The sequence below is a fragment of the Oryctolagus cuniculus genome, chromosome 8 (assembly GCF_964237555.1).
Source record: "Oryctolagus cuniculus chromosome 8, mOryCun1.1, whole genome shotgun sequence".
NCBI lineage: Eukaryota > Metazoa > Chordata > Mammalia > Lagomorpha > Leporidae > Oryctolagus > Oryctolagus cuniculus.
This window is the reverse complement of record NC_091439.1, coordinates 135,142,898-135,163,410: the sequence shown is the minus strand read 5'-3', so window position 1 is coordinate 135,163,410 and position 20,513 is coordinate 135,142,898. Positions and strand designations below refer to the sequence as shown.

General features: G+C 35.2%; 1 protein-coding gene across 6 annotated transcripts in view; it reads right to left on the bottom strand.

The window, feature by feature from the left end:
• The window catches only part of FSTL5 (follistatin like 5), an 837,077-nt gene that overhangs the window by 682,233 nt on the left and 134,331 nt on the right, over nt 1-20,513 (bottom strand). For 4 of the 6 annotated variants that reach the window (XM_051831718.2, XM_051831715.2, XM_051831716.2 and 1 more), the window contains exon 3: nt 19,399-19,432. In XM_051831718.2, coding sequence (XP_051687678.2) covers nt 19,399-19,432 — 34 coding nt within the window. The remainder of the gene's footprint in view (nt 1-19,398; nt 19,433-20,513) is intronic. The other 2 variants (XM_051831717.2, XM_051831719.2) reach the window with 1 other exon arrangement.

Below are 20,513 nucleotides of genomic sequence, written 5' to 3'. Positions count from 1 at the left end.
AAATTAGACTTTTATTGGTCTGATTTAAAATCTGAGGCTTTAAGAGAACCATACCAATCCTGCGGAAAACAGCTACCCTGCTGCAGATGCTGCAAGAGGCAATGTCAGTTCAGGCCATGATGCCCCCCATGCCTCATGCTGAGCAGGACAACAAATGGGAGAAATTTTACCTTCTTGGGATTTAAAGGACTAGATAATTGATTTTCATTTTAGTTTTTTAATTCCTTTGAAAATTAGTGTACTTGGATTTTAATTTACACAGGGATTTAGTCTTCTGATTAAATTTAGTTAATGGCTTCCCCAGGCTTCAAAAAAGAATGAACTTTATAATTATATTTAGGATATATTCTAGGCATTTTAAAGTGTCTTTACTATATTATATTATCTTAATATAGAATTTTGGGTAAAATGTAGTCTCAACCTGGCTGGGCATGCTGTTGTAAACTGAAAGAGAACTGGAATGAATTCTCAGGTTTGCAGGGTATACAGTGTTAGAGTGAAAACTATTGTTTTGGACCTATTTCAGCATCTTTTGACGATAAAAACCTATGCTAATTATCAGCAGATAGGCTAATATATGGGCTTGTGAATTTATAAAGTCCTCTAACTTCTGAGATAATTTCCAAGGATGACCATGCTCTGGTAATGTTGTGAAAATCTGGACGGCAAAGGTAGAGGATCCCCCTGTTCCTGTTCTTGCCAACCGTTTTTTTGAGTCATCCTTTGCAAGTGCCCCTGTGGTTCCCCTGTGTGGGTCCATCCTGCCGTAAGTGAGATCAGGGGAACTGTGGGGTGCACAGCACAGAACAGATGGGCTGAATGCTGTCATCCCACAAATGCCTGCCAGTATGTTCTTCCAAGAACAGCCAGAAAAATGCCAAACTCTTCAACACATCTATCCCACCTTGCTTTTGTTTTGCAGATAAAATCTTCTAAAAGCCCTAAAGTAAATGTGCAAACACTTGTCTGTGGCAAAGGAGTCTTGATGTTATTGAGTTCATTTCATCACATCCAAATTATTAAAAAAAAAAGGTTTCTGTTACCTACAAGATGACCTTGTCAGGTGGAAGTTGTGTTAGATTGGAGACAGAGGTATTAGGACTCAGTTTAAAAAAAAAAAAAAACTGCAGATCTGTAGATCAATCCAATAGAAGGCATATGGCTTTCTGCAAGTTGTTTGCTATTTATTTATTTTCCTGCTTCCAGAAAACCACTTACTAAGTCAACATAAGATAAGCAGAGGATAAGTTCAGCAAACACAAATAAATAAATAAATAAAAGTATGAGATGACAAAATAGATAGCATGTTTCCCTCATATATAAAGGTTTAATGACAAGTTCATGAAGTGCTCAAATTTTCCAAAATATGGCTATACCTCATATAAATCATTATTCTTCCAAACATTCCTCTTCTTTTTATTTAAGATTTATTTATTTATCTGAGAGGTAGAGTTATAGACAGAGAGGGAGGAGAGGAAGAAGGTCTTCCACCTGCTGGTTCACTTCCCAGATGACCGCAATGGCCAGAGCTAGGCCAATCTGATGTTAGCAGCCAGGAGCTTCTTCCAGGTCTCCCATGCAGTTGCAGTGGCCTAAGCACATGGGCCACCTTATACTGCTTTCCCAGGCCATAGCAGAGAGCTGGATCAGAAAAAGAAGAGCCTGAACACAGGCAGAGGCTTAGCCTACTACACCAGGGTGAAGGAACCAGCAAACATGCTTATTTTTTTCCAAGATTTATATAATTCAAATTTTTCAACCCACTGTAACTTTCTTTAATAGAAAACTTTTATTTAATAAATATAAATTTCAAAAGTACAACTTTTGGATTATAGGGGTTCTTCTCCCCATAACCACCCTCCCATCCACAAACCGTCTCATCTCCTACTCCCTCTCACATCCCATTCTTTATTAAGATTCATCTTTAATTATCTTTATATACAGAAGATCAACTCTATACTAAGCAAAGATTTCAACAGTTTGCATCCACACAGACAAACAAAGTATTAAGTACTGTTTGAAAACTAGTATTACCATTAATTCTCATAGTACAACACATTAAGGACAGAGGTCCTATATGGGGAGCAAGTGCACAGTGACTGTTGTTGTTGATTTAACAATTGACACTCTTATTTATGATGTCAGTAATCAGCCGAGGCTCTTGCCATGAGCTGCCAAGGCGATGGAAGACTCTTGAGTTCACAAACTCCAACCTTATTTAGACGAAGACATAATCAAAGTGGAAGATCTCTCCTCCCTTCAGAGAAAGGAATCTCCTTATTTGATGACCCCTTCTTTCCACTGGGATCTCACTCAGAGATTTTTCCTGTAGGTCATTTTTTCCCAGAGTGTCTTTGCTTTCCATGCCTGAAATGCTCTCATGGGCTTTTTAGCCAGATCCGAATGACTTAAGGGCTGATTCTGAGGTCAGGGTGCTATCTACAGCATTTGTCATTCTATGAGTCTGCTGTGTGTCCTGCTTCCCATGTTGAATTATTCTCTCTTTTAAATTCTATCAATTATTATTAGCAGACACTGGTCTTATTTATGTGATACCTTTGACATTTAATCCTATCTTTATGATCAGTTATGAACTTAAACTGATCACTTTAACAACTAAGATGGCATTGGTACCTGCCAAATTAATGGGATTTGGTGCTCCATGGCAAGCTTTTAGCTTTAACCTCATGGATAAGTCCAAGGGAACATGTGCCGAACTGTACATCTCCTCCCTCTCTTATTCCCACTCTTACTTTTAACAGGGATAAATTTTCAACTGCATTTTTTTTGACAGGCAGAGTGGACAGTGAGAGAGAGAGAAAGAGACAGAGAGAATGGTCTTCCTTTTGCCATTGGTTCACCCTCCAATAGCCGCAGCAGCCAGTGCGCTGCGGCCGGTGCATCGTGCTGATCCAATGGCAGGAGCCAGGTACTTATCCTGGTCTCCCATGGGGTGCAGGGCCCAAGTACTTGGACCATCCTCCACTGCACTCCCTGGCCACAGCAGAGAGCTGGCCTGGAAGAGGGGCAACCGGGACAGAATCCGGCGCCCCGACCAGGACTAGAACCCGGTGTGCCGGCGCCGCAAGGCAGAGGATTAGCCTAGTGAGCCGTGGCGCCGACCTTCAATTGGATTTAAACACCTAAGAATAATTCTGTGTTAAGTAAAGAGTTCAATCAGTGGTATTAAGTAGAAAAAGAAAATATTAAAACGAACTGTAACTTTCTTAAATCACATTTTCCAATTCATCATACCTCCTAAGGAAAAAGAGCCCAAGACAAGATTGCTGGATCCCTGCCTGAGCACCTGCCTGGTGGACCCCTCTAAGTCTCTCCCCTTTTGACTTTCTGCTCCTTGCAAGGCCGCAGGTCCTGGGACTAAGTCCTAGTCTGTGCCTGGCCTCTTCTCTGTCTTGTTTGGGATAATCAGACATTGGATTTCCCTGACACGTGGCCATAAGCCTGCTTCCTGAGCCTCGGACAGCTCTTTTTAGCTTGCTTGTTTTTAATTTTCCCAGGAGGTAAAGAGTGAAAAGGTCCTTTGTGTTTCTATGGGGGTGCAAACGACTGAAATCTTTACTTAATGTACACTAAACTGATCTTCTGTAAAAAAAAAAAAAAAAAAAAGAAAGAAATTTTCAATTCCCAACTTGACTCTCACTGGGATTAAACATGACAATAGGTCTGATCTGATTTCATCATCATTTAAAAAAAATCATCTATTATTTTTCACTTTATGTTTCTGTGTGGGAGCAAACTGTTGAAATACTTACTTAAGGTATACTAAGCTGATCTTCTGTATATTAAGATAATCGAAAATGAATCTTGATGTGAATGGAAGGGGAGAGGGAGTGGGAAAGGGGAGGGTTGTTGGTGGGAGGGACGGCATGGGGGGGGAAGCCATTGTAACCCATGAGTCGTACTTTGGAAATTTATATTCATTAAATAAAAGATAAAAAAAAAAAAAGAGTGAAAAGGGCATGTGTTTAGGTGCTAGAAATTTTAGAACAGAAACATGCATTAGGCAAGACTATGCAACTCAATATACCTCTAGTCAAACTTCATAGGCGTGCCCATGTGGTTGGAATGCTGTTTTCCCTTCAATTTCCAAAACTTCTACTGATATCTAACATTATAGCTAATTGGTGAAAATTGTTTGAATTGCTGGATAATTATTTCCTTCTTTTGTACCTTTTTGGGTCAGAATAATCATTCAGTCATTATGGGATGCCTGTTGGTGACATTTAAGTACACCATGGAAACCACAACACAGTTTAGATTATTTCTCCCTTCATTACTGATCAGTCTTCTTTTTAATGTGGATTAAAACTAAAGCACAATCGCCTTATTGTTTTTCTGCCTACCTACATAATGTTTCTCTATTTTGTGCCCATTATTTTTACTTTTCATTATACATTAAAAGAAATCAGTACCATCTGCAAGAAAACTAATGAAAACACTGTACCCCAAATTAGACCTGACCCAGTTCAAGAATTTCCCAGTAGCCCACAGATAAAACTTGTCTTATTTTCATCTGAATTAGACAAATCTGTTTTCCTCACTATCTCCATCAATTTCATACTGATAAACATTTTTAATTGTAAAACACAAATATAAGTACACAGTATGCTAAAAATTGTAAATGGCAAAGCATATTTTTCTTGTGTAATTGCAGTAATTAACCCAGTGATATGGAAATGTCTTGATCCTGGGGAGGGTGTTGTGAGCAGTGGATTAAGCCACAGTTTGGGACACCCACATCCCTTATCACCTGGCTAGTTCACACCCTGGCTAGTTCACTTCCAATGCAGTGCCCTGCTAATATGCCTGGGAAGGCAGCCAAAGTACTTGGGCCCCTGCCACCCATGTGAGAAACACTGAGGGAGATCCAGCTCCTGGCTTCAGCCTGGCCCAGCCCAGAATGCTGTAGGCACTTGGGGATAACTAGCTGATGAAAGATCCCTCTTTATCTCTCTTTCCCCCTTTCTCTGTTGATCTGCTTTCCAAACAAACAAGCAAATAAATCTTTAAAAATGACTTCCATCCTAATCAAATATTTAGATGACTTCTTACTGAAGGTTTTGTAATTCTTTGATAATGTTACTCAGATTATTTGTATCAATAATTGGATTTTGTCAATTAGTTACTAAGAAAGATTTTTTTCTCTGCATTTAATATTTTCTAGATTTTATGATACGCACATATTATCTCTCAGCTAAGGAATGGAATTTTGTAATACATGTATATTCCCTAAAGCTGCTCATAAAATAAAAACATTTTACACTGATCATAATATATGTATGAAACTTCTCAAAAATTTAGGTAATTGTAGCATATGATTCCTATATCAAGTTACTTTTTTAATTCATAAATAAAATAGTTGCTTCGAGATCTGAGAACCGCAACTCTTAAAATTAAATAAAAATGTTCTATATGACAATAAATGTAAAAAGTTAATAACAGATTATGCCACATTGTTTTTCTAGATTATGCATATTAAAAGAAAATATCTTTGACATTGCTTAAACATAAAACATTGTGAAAAGTAATGAATTTTGAGAAAACAGTACTGTATCTATATCTACTTTGAAGTAGTATGAATAATTCATGGTGGGTTACATTAAATATATTTGTATAAAATTATACTGACAATTTATATATTAATATTTTCCATGATTAACTCAACACCGGTTACAAATATTTTCTGAATACCTTTTAGGAAGAAGGCACTTTCGGGAGTGTTTGTGGTACACAGGTTAAGCTGTGCCTGCAATGCTGATATCCCCAATGAGCATCAGCTGGAGCCCCTGCTGCTCCGATTTTGCACCAGCTTCCTGTGAATGCACCTGAGAAAGCATCAGAAGATGGCCCAAGTCTTTGAGCCCCTGCCACTCATGTAAGGGACTAGGATGGAGTTCCTGATTTTTAGCTTTTGCCTGACCCAGCTCCAGCTATTGCTAGCATTTGGGGAATAAACGAGCAGATGGAAGATATCACTTTCTGTCTTACCTCTCTCTGTCATTCTGCCTTTCAAACAATTAAATACATCTTCTTTAAAAAAAGAATGTCTTTATTTTAGCAATAAAGAAAATGGTGTTATGTGTGTATGTATGTGCTTTGATTCACAGTAGTTTTTCAAAAGGTGTAAAGTGATTTAATTCTATAGCTTTATATTTTAATGTATTGCATTTGTAAATATACCTACATAAGTTATTGTTTACATATGATAGTTAATATCTTACATATGTATATATGCTTATGTATAGATATACATATATATATAAAACACTGCAACTTGATTTAGATTTTATTAACATTCATTGTACCCTATGAGATTCCAGGTGATGTGGTAAGTACTCATATATTATCACACTCATTTTATTTCGCCTTCACAAGAAAAACTTCAAAAATATCCAATTATAAATAAAAAAAACTTCTACGAAATAAAAAATACATGATTTTTCTATCTCTTCCATTTGAATAAATAGCACTTCACATTCACCTTTTGATGAACTAAAGTCATGGGTCATGGTCATGTGGATTAAGACACAGCGTAAGCAAAACTAAACCACCTCAGCTATCAGGAGAAAAAAGGATTTGAAGTCAATATTCTTAGCCAAAACTTAATCCAAAATGTAGGGAATGAAGCAATTAAGCTCAGTGCTGCATGGTATTTTGATGCTGAAAGACATCCTGCCCTTTATCACAGATATATTTCTACTCCCATCTGCAGAAATAATAATTAGTTATTGGATGATTTTCTAAGTCTTAGTCCACATAGCTAATCTCCCTGTAAATTTTAATAGTATTTACAATAATAGTGGGTAGGAATTGTGAAACTGACACTCTTCCAAGTACTTTATTAAATAATCACAGTTAATCCCCATAACAGCCCTAATAGATAGGAACTAGCGTCTATCCCTTTATATAAATAGGAGAAACTTGAGGTTCAAACCAATTAAGTAACTTGCCTAAGTCATTTGATTGTCAAAAGGCAAAATAATTGTATGTTGGTCAAATGACACAACATTTCAAATAGATAGGAAGAATAAATATAAGAGATCTACATGGTATAACATGGCAATTATAGCTAATAACAAAAAGATACAGGAATGGGATTAAAAGATAATTAAAAGCTTTGTAAGGCCCCTCCCATTGTATTCTTGAAAAATGCAAGAGTAGATGTTAAGTGCTCTTATCACAAAAATGATAGATATGTAGGTAATGCACACATTAATTAGCTAGATGTAGTCATTCTACAATGTACTTATATTTCAATAAGGTCACTCTGTATAACATAAATACATGCAATTTTATCTTTCAATTAAAAAAGTCAGATTTTAACCTGGCTTTTTGACTCTCCATCAAATGGCACAGAAAAAGCATTTCAAATACAATTATGCTTTTTCAGCGAATATTGTCACATTTACTTTGTTGATTAAACCAATTATTAAATTCGGTATCTTGTGAGAGTTTCTTTCATGGTTTAATTGTTTTCTAAATTTTACAAATTAATGTTGAAGTAAGTGAAATTAATCTATTATTTGTTTTTTTTTTTCTTTCTTTATTTTTTTTCTCTTCAGGTGACCCAGGCCAAATCAGGACCTGGACGTTAAGAGAGACATGCATGCCCTATAGCTCTGGGGTTCTGGGCGGAGTCTCCCCCAGCGAGGGCATTGGCAGGAGGTACCCACGTAGCTGCATTTTTAATCCTTAATTTGCCATAGCAATTACTTTTTTTTTTTTTTTTGACAGGCAGAGTTAGACAGTGAGAGAGAGAGAGACAGAGAGAAAGGTCTCCCTTTTCCGTTGGTTCACCCCCCAAATGTCCACTATGGCCAGAGCTACGCTGATCCAAAGCCAGGAGCCAGGTGCTTTCTCCTGGTCTCCCATGCGGCTGCAGGGCCCAATGACTTGGGCCATCCTCTACTGCCTTCCCAGGCCACAGCAGAGAGCTGGACTGCGAGAGGAACAACCAGGACAGAACCGGCGCCCCAACTGGGACTAGAACCCGGTGTGCCGGCGCTGCAGGCGGAGGATTAGCCTCATGAGCCACAGTGCCAGCCAAATCTATTATTTGTTTAAACTACAGACTAATAATATTCTCTGTTTTACAGGAAGAGTAAAACAACCAGTTTGCAATTTTACTGACCATAAAATTTACATTGTTTATTTGTATTATTACAAACAAATTACTGCTTTATTCAAATTTTATGAAAGAATTTTCATATCTAGCAACAACTACAAGTTACTTTATATTGGTTACCATGGAATTGCAAATGATGACCATATTCTTATGTGTGGGTTACCCCAAAAGTAGATTCAACTGTAATACATCTGCAATGGGATACACAGGAATAATTTTAGGAATGATGATTCCAAGTAACTAATGTAGCTTCAAGAATTTATTAACTGCATGGTCTTGGGAAAGTTAATCTTCCAGGATTAATTTTCATTACATAAAAAAATTGTGTCTATTTCTCAGTGGTTTTTCAAGATTTAATAACATTGAAGAAATAAAGAAAATAAATAATTTGTGTTATATGGTAAGAGATTGATAAATATTAGCTATCCTCTTAAGCTTTAACAACATAAAACAACAATAAAAGAAATATACAAACAGAAACAAACCACATCTGTCATCACTTTATATTACAATTGTATTAACTGGATATTACTTAAACAATATACAAACGTAATAAACAATTTGCATAATATAATATATTGAAACATATATTATATTATATGTTAGCAAAGGAACAATACAGACATAATTTATATTCTCGAAGAAACTTAAAACAGTACTTATAGAAATACAATAGTTTAAACTGATCTATCACATCCATCAGAAGTTAGCAGTTTGTGTAAAACTGTTCTATGCCATGTACAGAACAAAGAAAAATTATCATAGAGTTGAAGATAAATCTTAAGCCAGACTTTTGTGTGTTCTAATTTATCCTATTCTTAAGCTATTGCTGCTTCATATACCTGTTCAAAGAAAACGTTGGTGAATACCAAATAGGACCAATAGACGGCAAGGACATGCTTCCTTGATGGATTCATAAGAATTACATTATGAAAACTGCAACTGAATTTCATGACTGTAAATCAGTGGGAAGAGATCTGAAGGCATGACCAAAAAGAGATTAGTAAATCCTGGAGTTTTTATGGGATTTTAGCAGTTTTCTGGGAACTCAACAGCTATCCTACTGTATGGCACAACAATGTCATGGCATAGTCTGGCACAACATGGTGTGGTATGGGTGAGTTTCCTAGGACCTGAGGTCTAGATCCTGGAAGGCAGTCCTTTTTCCTATTTTGTTTACAACAGCACACCAGTACTCAGAACTTTGTTCAGCACATATGTTTGAATAAGCGATTTTATGAACCATCATTTTACCTGACTTGAGAATGTCTTAGTTATAGTAGCAAGACAGATTTAATCACCTATTTTTCAGTTGTGCATTAACAATGCATGTATTTGCTATACTCTCTGGACTCAACATCTCATACCTTTTGGTTTTCATTGCCTTTAACAGCCTTGTAGATGAATTTGATTCCCAGAATCTTCCCCAAATCCTAGATAATAGATATCCATTAAACCTCTGCAATTTAATTTAATTTTTCTATCCCAGATTCTAAGATGCTGTAGTCCTTGTAAGAACTGACACATTGATCAAGGTGCTTTGTTACAGATAATACAATCTGCACTAATTAAGTCAAGTGAAAGAGATCTATTAAGGGATATATGAATAGAGCAAAACTCACATAACAGAAACAAAAAGAGGGACCGTTCATGAGCTGTTAGAAAGCACATCTAAAATCCTACCATAGTCATCAAACATCAAAGAATTTGCTGCCTCCACATTATTAGATCAAACTACAAAAGGAAGTTGCCACCCTACTTTTTGACTTCAGAACCTCACTGCCATTTTGCTTTTATCTAAGAGAAAAAAGGATGTCCAAAAATATGCTTGTTTCTTAGTAAGTCACTACAAAAACGATCATACTTGTAAGAATTTGATAGAAGAAACTTGCCATGTAACTGCAGTCTGGAAATCTGGGAAATGAACATTTAATTTACCAGACTTCTTAAAAATTCTGTAAAAAGGAAAGCAGGCTAGTTGGGATTTGAAATCATTATTTAGTGAACCAACTCACAGTACCTAGCACAAACTATGTGTACAATTTGGGAATGAGTGATATACATTAACATTTCCAAATCAATAGTACTGTAAATATTTTTGAAAATATATAAATATTATATTTTTATACATACACATATATAAAAAGTTTGGAATTTATACATAACCCAATATTACCAATGGTTATTTGTAGATAGCAACATAATAAGCTGTTAGTAAAATTTACTATACACTGTTAGTGCCTGGCATTCTCTGTCACCCTACAGGGCAAATATCAGGTATACTTCCCATGCATTATAAAATATTTGGGTTTCCTATGCTGAGTGGGGCAGAGATGAGTGTACCTTTCCTGTAATCCAAACCACTGCGAGTTCCAGCATCGTCTGCCATCACCCAGTGGGAATCAGCTAAGGCTATGAGTAATAAACTTGCTTGCCTCTCAAACAGCAGGCTCATTCCTTCTGGTCACCTTCATGAAACCTTGAGGCCAACCTGCTAGCTTTCCAGGGAGATAAAAATCTCAGAATCTTCAGTTTATATTTACTGAGTCACTTAAATCATCAGAAGAAGCCTATCAAGAAGGAACCATTATTTTTTACAGATGATGTCATAACCTACGCTCTAGTCAAATGATTCACCGCTGGTCACACAAAGCTTCAGCGGTAGACCTAGGAATGAAATATACTCTGGATCTACAACCTGAACACTAAACCACAAAGCAAAGCCAATTTTATGAACACTGTCCTTTTTTTTTTTTTCATAATTCTCACTTAATTGCAAGGGTACAGCAGGATAGTCATTTCAGAGAGTGGAAGAAACAACTTGCATTTCATCAAATCAGAAAATTGTTTCTCTACACAGTGTTACATCAATTCATCTGTCTCAGTCCTCTAGCTAGCCTGGGCAATCTTTTCACCCCAGTATTATTCCTGCCATCAATTCTGCTAGTGATTATTATTCTGTGTTTTCCTCCACAAGAGGACTTTAAAAAGTACAGGAAAAATGAAATTAAAATACGTTGTTGGTGTCAAGAAAGTTCAATGTCTATGTGTAGTTTTTCCTATTGTGACTTTTGAAAAATATTTTATAAACGTTCACTCTTCCTTTAATTCTCATCAGCTAAACATCAGTAATGCTTATAAATTATATAATAAACATTTTCTGTTCTGTTAATTACCCACAACCTAGAGTACTCTCCCTCTTTTCTTATTTATTCCACTCTCCTCATTTTTTTAGACAAATTTTAACCTACATCAAGAAAAGAATAAGCTCCTCCAAAAGTCCATTACCAGATATCGTTCCCATACCTGGCCAGTGCCAGACCTCTTTGCTTGCTCAGGATTCTTGTGCAAGAATTTATCTTATTTTTCAGTCCCCATCTCCCAAACTTGTAATCAGCATTACTTGCTTCCTTGAGGCAGAAACAACCTCTTTAGTGTTTATTTCCCTGGCACCTCACCCTGTATCTAATATTAAATTAATAAGCATTTGTTTAATTAAGTTCTATTATCTGACGCAGCTGAGCTAACCATTACATTCTTGGTTTGTTTGTTTTTTTTCCCTGAATTCTTCAGGCAGGCTAACATTAGAACATAAATTTTGGCATAATGCAGTCATGTGAAAATGTAACAGTAGTGAACCTACAGTCAATGACAAATTAGGCATTTTTAATTTCTCATAAATTCCTTCTATTACAAATATAAAGCATTATGACACCAAGTTAGTACACTCGGAGAATAACGCCTTCCTTATCAATGATAAGGAAAGCATTTTCCCTATAAGTTTAGTTTCAATGTCTTGACCACTGCATTGCACTATTTTTGCATTCCTTGCATCATGGCAGCAATGTCATAAAAATAGTGTTAGTAAGAATAAGTATGAGCCGGCGCCGTGGCTCAATAGGCTAATCCTCCACCTTGCGGCGCCGGCACACCGGGTTCTAGTCCCGGTTGGGGCGCCGGATTCTGTCCCGGTTGCCCCTCTTCCAGGCCAGCTCTCTGCTATGGCCAGGGAGTGCAGTGGAGGATGGCCCAGGTGCTTGGGCCCTGCACCCCATGGGAGACCAGGAAAAAGCACCTGGCTCCTGGCTCCTGCCAGGATCAGCGCGGTGCGCCGGCTGCAGCGGCGGCCATTGGAGGGTGAACCAACGGCAAAGGAAGACCTTTCTCTCTCTGTCTCTCTCTCTCACTGTCCACTCTGCCTGTCAAAAAAAAAAAAAAAAAAAAAAAAAAAAAAAAAAAAAAGAATAAGTATGACAGAACACTTCTAAGACATTTCCTATTAGCGAGTCAAATGCCTTCAAGTTTGCAGAATATGTGAATTCTGTCTTTAAGACATTGCAACATAAAAGTCAACATGTCTTGAGCTCTAATTTTAGTAGTTTGTTGAATTGAGGCATTTTCCATAAACATGTTTCCCCCTGGATGCATTATAATGATTATAAACATTTCAAAACATACAGAAATACAACCATAAAGGAAGAAAATTTAATTTTACTCAAAGGGGCCATAGATTTTACCTCATTTGAAACTTAAAACAGTATGTTGCAGCATAACAAATTTATAGTACATGTGAAAAAAGAGATTAAGAGACCTTAAGTGAAAGATAAATAATTGAACCTAAGTTTGCTGAGTCAAAACTCCGTGATATATTTTTAAAACTGTTACAAAAATCAGTGTTTTTTTTCACAGTGTGGTTCTTGTAACTCTAATGCTGGGAATGATAATAACTGTCCTGAAAAGTAGATGGTGGGGGAAAAAGGACCTTCCCGATTTATTGGAATATAATCTGTATGATGGAAATGGTTGTTGAATTTAAGAATTTTCCAATGGTACTGTGCATACTTTAACAGAATTTTTATCCACTTTCCAGCGTGGAGTCAATAATGATCCCCTCCACCAACAACTCAAGAGAAATTGGACTTTAATTTTAGCTGAATGACATACATTATGTTAGTATTTACATATTGTTATTGATATAATGAAAAACCATATAATGATATGAAACTGAAATATATCACAATATTTAAATGGCAAGTTATCTGGTATTCAGTAAATTGTGAATTACATAATCCATCACAATTAGACAAAGATGGTATGTGTTAGCCTTATATAAGACACTGAGTCTATTAATTAGAGAGTTGTAAAATATTTAGGTAAATTTTATATTTTTCCTAGTTCCTAGAAGTATTTCAAATGAAATACTTATTGTATTACACTAAATGTTACTTTCCTGTAAGAAAGAAGAAATACATGTTCCAAAAACCCAATTAAATAGTTCTCTATAAAGTCAAATTTCATGTTTAAAGTTTTTGAGAGAAAACATAAAAGTGAAAAGCTATAGCCCATTTTCTTTATTTGTAGACATAGCAAGGACTTTTAAAAAAATGTGGTTGTCCTACAACCATGTCAAAAACTAATTGCTAGATCACAAATGCTAACCGCAGTAAGAAAATGAAGTTATTTCTTGAAATTAAGTAAATGAAGCCCTCAAACAAATTTTGGTTAATATGATTTGATATTTCCTAAAATATGACATTCAACTATTTCCTCAGAAAGTAATTTTTTAATAAAACTTCTTTTGGAATGCATTTAACTCTCTAGTAAAATCTACAACAAAGATACTTTGTTTAGTGATGAAATGGAAGATTAATATTGACAGTAGGTATGTTTAAAAAAACTATTGAGTTATGCAAATAAAAGATCAAATGTCTAAGCACTATTCACTGATATCACATGTAGGATTAAGTCACCATTTATTAGAAAACAATTAGACCCAGTGTTTGTGGGCAGTTTTTCCTAATATCTCCAAACATTAGTTATGTCCTGGCATCTTTTAAATAGCACTGCCTCCTGGTGGACAGAGATCTGTAAAACAAATCACTGTGGAACCAAAATCAGTGATTTATTGGATGAGATAACATATTGGTATCTTTTTGAAAGCTAGGGAATTGGGGGTGAGGGGGAGATATCATCCGCTTGCATAATACACTGAGTTCTTCTTGACATAAATTAGAAACAGGGCCAGTTACTTATGGAAAATTATTTTATTATAATAATAGGATCATTAGAGAGAAGGATGCTTGTCTTTCTGTTTGCTGTGGCAGGAAGATGTGCAATAAGAGCATTTAAAACTGTGACAATTCATTTGATTATATTTTGAAAGTATAAGGAGCATGATTAACCGAATTCCCAGAGAGAAATAACTGCACTGAAATTTGAAAGGAATTTAGTGAGGCATTTGAGGGTCATCATTTAGATTCCTTACAGTGTATATATTTCAATAATTTTTTTTCTTTTAGAGTGATATGTTAAACTGACAGTGTTTTCCTTCCTGAAACTTTTTGTAAGTTTGTTAAAGTAGTAATTACTATCTTGTAACTATAATGGCTTATTGTGTATTCAATGTTTATCATTAAAAACATTAATTATTGTTTATAGCTATTGTCTATATTCCAAACTAAACTAGAGTCTTTTGCCCTTTATTTCTTAAATGTCTTATTTGGTAAACTATTAAGCCATTATACTGTAATGTAAATTTAAAATATGTTATCTCAAAAGGGGTGGAAGGGTTGGCACTGTGGCATACGGATAAAGCCACCATATGCAGAGCCCTTATCCCATGTGGGTGCTGCTTCAAGTCCCAGCTGCTCCACCTCTGATCTAGCTTCTTGGTAACACGCCTGGGGAAGCAATGGAAGATGACCCAAGTCCTTGGGCCCCTGCACCCACATGAGAGACCTGGATGAGGCTTCGGAATCCTGGCCTCAGCCTGGCCCAGTCCTGACCGTTGCAGTCATTTGGAGAGTGAACCAGTGGATGGGAGATCTCTTTCTCTCTCTCTCTCTCTTTCTGCCTCTCCTTCTCTATAACTCTGACTTTCAAACAAATAAATAAATCTTTAAAAGAAAAAAGAAACAGAGAGAGAGAAGGAAGAGGGTGCAGGAAAGAGGGGGAGGGAGAAAAGGAATATTATTATGTTTTTAGAATTGTATCTGTAAATTATATTGAATCTGGTAAAAACTAATTAAAAATTTTTGAAAAAACTTTTTAAATTAAAAAGATCTTTTAAACCTAAAGTTTGCCTTATTTTTAACATACTTTTCAAAATGTATCTCTGAATGGCAAATGGAAAACATGCTGTAAAATGCACTTGTAATTTTCATGCAAATGGTAGCTGAGATAAATTGCTAATTCTGATTTCAAACCACTGTGTGATTAGACAGTGAGAAAATAAAACTTAAATCTGTAGAAGAAAAAATCACACTCATATTATCACAAAATGCCAATCAAATAGAGATGCATGACATATTTTCTAATAGTACAGATCATTAATGAAACAAATGTCAGTCTAATGGAATCAGAAAAGCCTGGAAATGTGTTCATAATAATTTGGAGTTACATTTTTAATTGATTTTGTTCCTGAACAACCAATTAGTATTCATATAGACAAGTAAGGTATAAGTGAAATGGATTACAATATTTGAGCTACTATTTTGGTAACTAAAGAGTTGTCAGTCAGACATACTATCAAGTTATGTATGTGTGACATAAAATTTTTCTACAAGGTAACCAATATTCTTTCAATAGAATGCTTTCTGCCTCCATTTAATTTTGAAAGTGAGTTTTTACTAAAACAAATACAGTGAAAACAGAATTGTTTTGATAAAATGTAATGAATACAGCATAAAATGATGTAAACCAATTATATTTCTCTCACATTAAATTATGACAATTATTTTTCGGTATTATTGTTGCAAGTCTGCCGTAAGTATATTTACTTGGAATTTATCCATCATGATTCTTGCCAAATACAGACAAGCAAATAAACAGCCTATTACTAATTTGGTTGACATGCTCTATGTATAACTTTTCTTAACTTTTAGGTACTGAAGTTTCCTGAATTATAAGAATTGAATATCATATATGAAAACTGCAGTTTTCATGAATCCAACCAATAATTAGTCTCAGCAATAGCTGCTAGACAGCAAACCAAAAAACAAAAGTTGACACTGATAATAAACAGCAATCCATTAAAAATATAATGGCACTGCATTTTATGTAACTGTCAAAATATGCATATCAAGTATGGCATGTTATTGGATATTTGGTATTTCATAAATATAAAGACATGTAAAAATTAGAGTCTCATACAGAACTCATGTATATTATTATCTTCTAGTTTTTTGTGATATTTTCATTAGTTAATGCAAATTAGCCACAGGTCTTTGGTCATAACCGTAGGAGAGTTCATTCTTTTCCATTCACTGTAATCACTTACTGAGTAGTCAACCTGACAAACTGTGCAAGATTATTCTAGGGAAATTAGCTCTGTACATTCAGGCAACCCAAACCTTCAGAGCAACATGCACTCCAGCCCAGTAAAAACTGAATTAAGCAAGATTAAAACGTAAGTTTTATTTTGGTGTGAAATCCATGTATATACTCTTCATCACCCACATATTCCCATGATCCTCTGAAGCCCATAGCCATGAAATTGAACACTTTGTGCCCCGATTGAGCACATACACGTATATATGCATGCATTTATTTACGTTGGAGAGGATTTCTCAAAATGCTAACACATATTCATGCTAATTCAGAACTAATGACTTTCGAGGATTTAATTGAGGCCATATATATAGAAATTTCTGTACAGTGTTTGACATCTGCTAGAGTTTAAACAAAATACAGGAATAAAAAATATAACACAGGGGGCCGGCGCTGAGGCTCAGTAGGTTAATACCCTGACCTAAAGCACCGGCATCCCATATGGGCTCTGGTTCTAGTCCCATCTGATCCTCTTCCGATCCAGCTCTCTACTATGGCCTGGGAAAGCAGTGGAAGATGGCCCAAGGCCTTGGGCCCCTGCACCCACGTGGGAGACCTGGAAGAAGTTTCTGGCTCCTGCCTTCAGATTGGCAGAGCTCCGGCCATTGCAGCCATTTGGGGGAATGAACAATCAGATGGAAAACCTCTCTCTCTGTCTCTACCTCTCTCTCCCTGACTTTGTCTTTCAAATAAATAAAATAAATCTTTAAAAAGATATATAACATGGAAGTGGCCATTAGAGAAATAACTTCAGCATTCAGTGTTATTTAGTTATTGAGTCTGAGCAGAAAAAGTCAACTTGCAATGCAAGGAATTATACTTTACGTCTGTCACTTCCAAATGGGAAGAACCAAGAGTGTCTCTTCCAACATAGGAGAAGAGAAGACTGTGTGATAAAAGCAGCCCGATCTTACTGCTTTATGTCTAGTAAGACTTTCTTTTTTGCTTACAAACCAAGGGTGACGCTCATATTCAGAAGCATACAACAGCACAGGTGTGCTTTCCTCTCCACAGTAACACTGCCCTTCTAATTGTAAGATACATTTTAAGCTCTTTAAAAACTGAGCTTTCCCAAGTTGACAAAAGTTTGTTATTCGTAAAGCAATAATTATTTAAATCTTCAAACACTGCTTGTTTTCTTGACAGAGAGATCTAGAGAGCTACTCATAAATATAAATGAAGAAGCCAATCACAAATTTAAACAATATTTGTAAAATTCTGCAAGGATGTTCAATGGGAGGCACAATATGTTAACACGCTATATCTGGAATATCACTGAAGAGCAGTTCTATATATGAGTGCCTGGATAGCTCACCCTTTCTGTCTAACATGTAGGACTGGGTTCATTTTCGGGGAAATTCAAGGAAGGTTACCTTAGAAAACACCTGTAAACTCACAAACTATGCAATTAATAGAGATTAGATATTCACCCATTTAAAAAGAGACAATCTAGAAGCTAACATCATTTGAGGATCCAATAGCATATTAAATATTACACCAAAATTTGTCTACTGATTCCCATATAAAAATAATATTGGGGCACTTAAAATTATGATTTATACAGTATTTCAAAATTAGAGCATGTTGACTGTCAAATTGTTAATCAGAAAGAGAAAGAGAACATGGAAACTCTGAAAACATGAAATATGTACCTCCATGGATATGGAGAAAAAGATCAGTTTTCATTGGAATGTTTTGTATGTTAATATAACTTTCGGTCACTGGACTCCTTGAGTTGAGATCAACATAAATGGAGAGAGGCACTAGATTCAGAGGATTAGAGAATTAAAAACTTCCCCTAGAAATATTACTGACAACTTAATAAGCACGTCCTAGTAAATTAGATTAACAATTAATGAAGAGTCTGGAAAAAATACTAGCTCAGAATGGGTTATAATATTAAATGAGAAGGGATTTCACTTTTCAATCACTAATCATCAGGGAATGTAAAATATCTGACTTGCACAATATTGTTGCCAAACAATAGGTAAGCAATGGCTTCAATGGTTAAATGTTTTATTTAATTATTGACATTTAAAACCATTTTAAAATAGTTATTCATAATTTCAGTATGACAGCATCTCAAAATGATTCTAACAGTAAAGAACACTTCAGAAACAACCATAAAACCCTAATGTTACCATACATTTCTGATTTACATAGGAGTATGTAATTTGGTAGCCACGTGAGAGTTCTGAAACAAGTGATGGCTAATAACAATGAAGAGCAGTGAGCTTCGTCTTGACATTTTTATTGCATTATAAAAGGAAGCATGTTCCTAGACAGTAGTTGGAAAAACATGATTTCTACTATATCAGTTGATACGATTTATATGCCCCAAGGCAATAAAGTATCAAGAAGTAAGCTACATTACACTTACTTCTCCTGAATCAGGGCTACAAATATGACTGAAGATTAACCTGAAACACTGGAGCCCCTCAAAAGAGGAAGATCTTCCCTCAGTATTCTTAAAATGTACACACATCATTTAGATGAACACTGTGCAACACATCTTGGAATACAAATTCCCTTTTGCAACACAAAAGCATAAAACATTGAGCTAATATGACTGGTTTGAGGATAAATATGCATAATAAGTTCACATATAAAATATCAAGCCATACTTCGCTTAGCTGAAAACGAACACAAACAGTTTGGGAATCCTGCAAGGGCAACCTGATATAAGTCATTTGAAAAAAACGTATCTAGCAAAATAAATAAAAAGAACCACATCTCTTTTTAGTATTCACTGATATAGATACACAATATGCCCAAACTCAGAGCCTTGTGGTCCCAGACAATCCCCCAAAGATTTTAAGTTATCACTATTTTCTCATAGTAACTTTTATTTTCAAACTAGCATCACATCATTTTCTGTCTCCTATGAAGTTTTATAACTATTATTTAAGAAAATAATTCCTTACCTTTGATTCTTGAACTTTCTTGACTTTTCTCCTGCTGGAATTAAAACAGAAATAGATCAAAATCCTTAAATAAAATTTGATCAACAATCTGATATAAAGTATCACTATAAACACTTGTCAAAATGTTTTTACATATATACTCAGGAGATATTATAACACAATTGTCACCATGAAAACAACATTTACATAAAGTTATTAGAATAGTAGCAATTCATGGTCAACATATATTTCTCTAAAAACAATATATTATATTCATATGGGTTTATAAATAATCACATAGCTAATGGATATTAAATAAATACTCATGCCTCTCAAATGCCTTTGGCCATTCTGTTTCAATCCAACACATATTAAATGATGTCCTCAGAATTTATTATCAATGGCTATATATTAATCATAAGTTGCTGGTGAAGGAAAAAGTTGAAATGTGAACTTAGTGGACACAAAAGTTTTATCAATCAGCTATTTTTCAATTTAATTTAATATTGGATCCGACCTTCCTTATTTAAGGCTAACATAGTGGACACAAAAGTTTTATCAATCAGCTATTTTTCAATTTAATTTAATATTGGATCCGACCTTCCTTATTTAAGGCTAACATTGACAACAATTCTACCATTTATTCAATGGCTGCTCCAGTCTGACCTATCTCTCAATTTGACAAAGCCTTTATTAGTTACTAGGCAACCCTTGGTGAATTAGCTTGCTTTCAAGTTTTAAAGTAGATATTGTAAACTGTCTAACTTCTCACTTAATATTCCAGGATGGTTTATTCTGTCTAAAAGTTTAAAGGTCTCACAATGAAAATGATTTTGAAAAATATTTCTAAAATACATTGCAATCATACACACATTAAACTACAGAATTATGTTTATGCCAATACATGTTAGTTAGAGTTTTTAAAAGGACAGATTTTGTGGCAATCATGAATACAATATTCAGATTATGAATTGTATACTTATTGAGCCAGCTAATTCAATGATGTAATTCTGTCAGACTAAGACTTGCTGTTCCAGTTCTCTCATTATAACACATCTAACCTCTGTACTTCAATATCTTTCTCCTCAATGATAGTTAACTGATTTCTTAGCTCTGATTTATTTTTAATGTAGAGT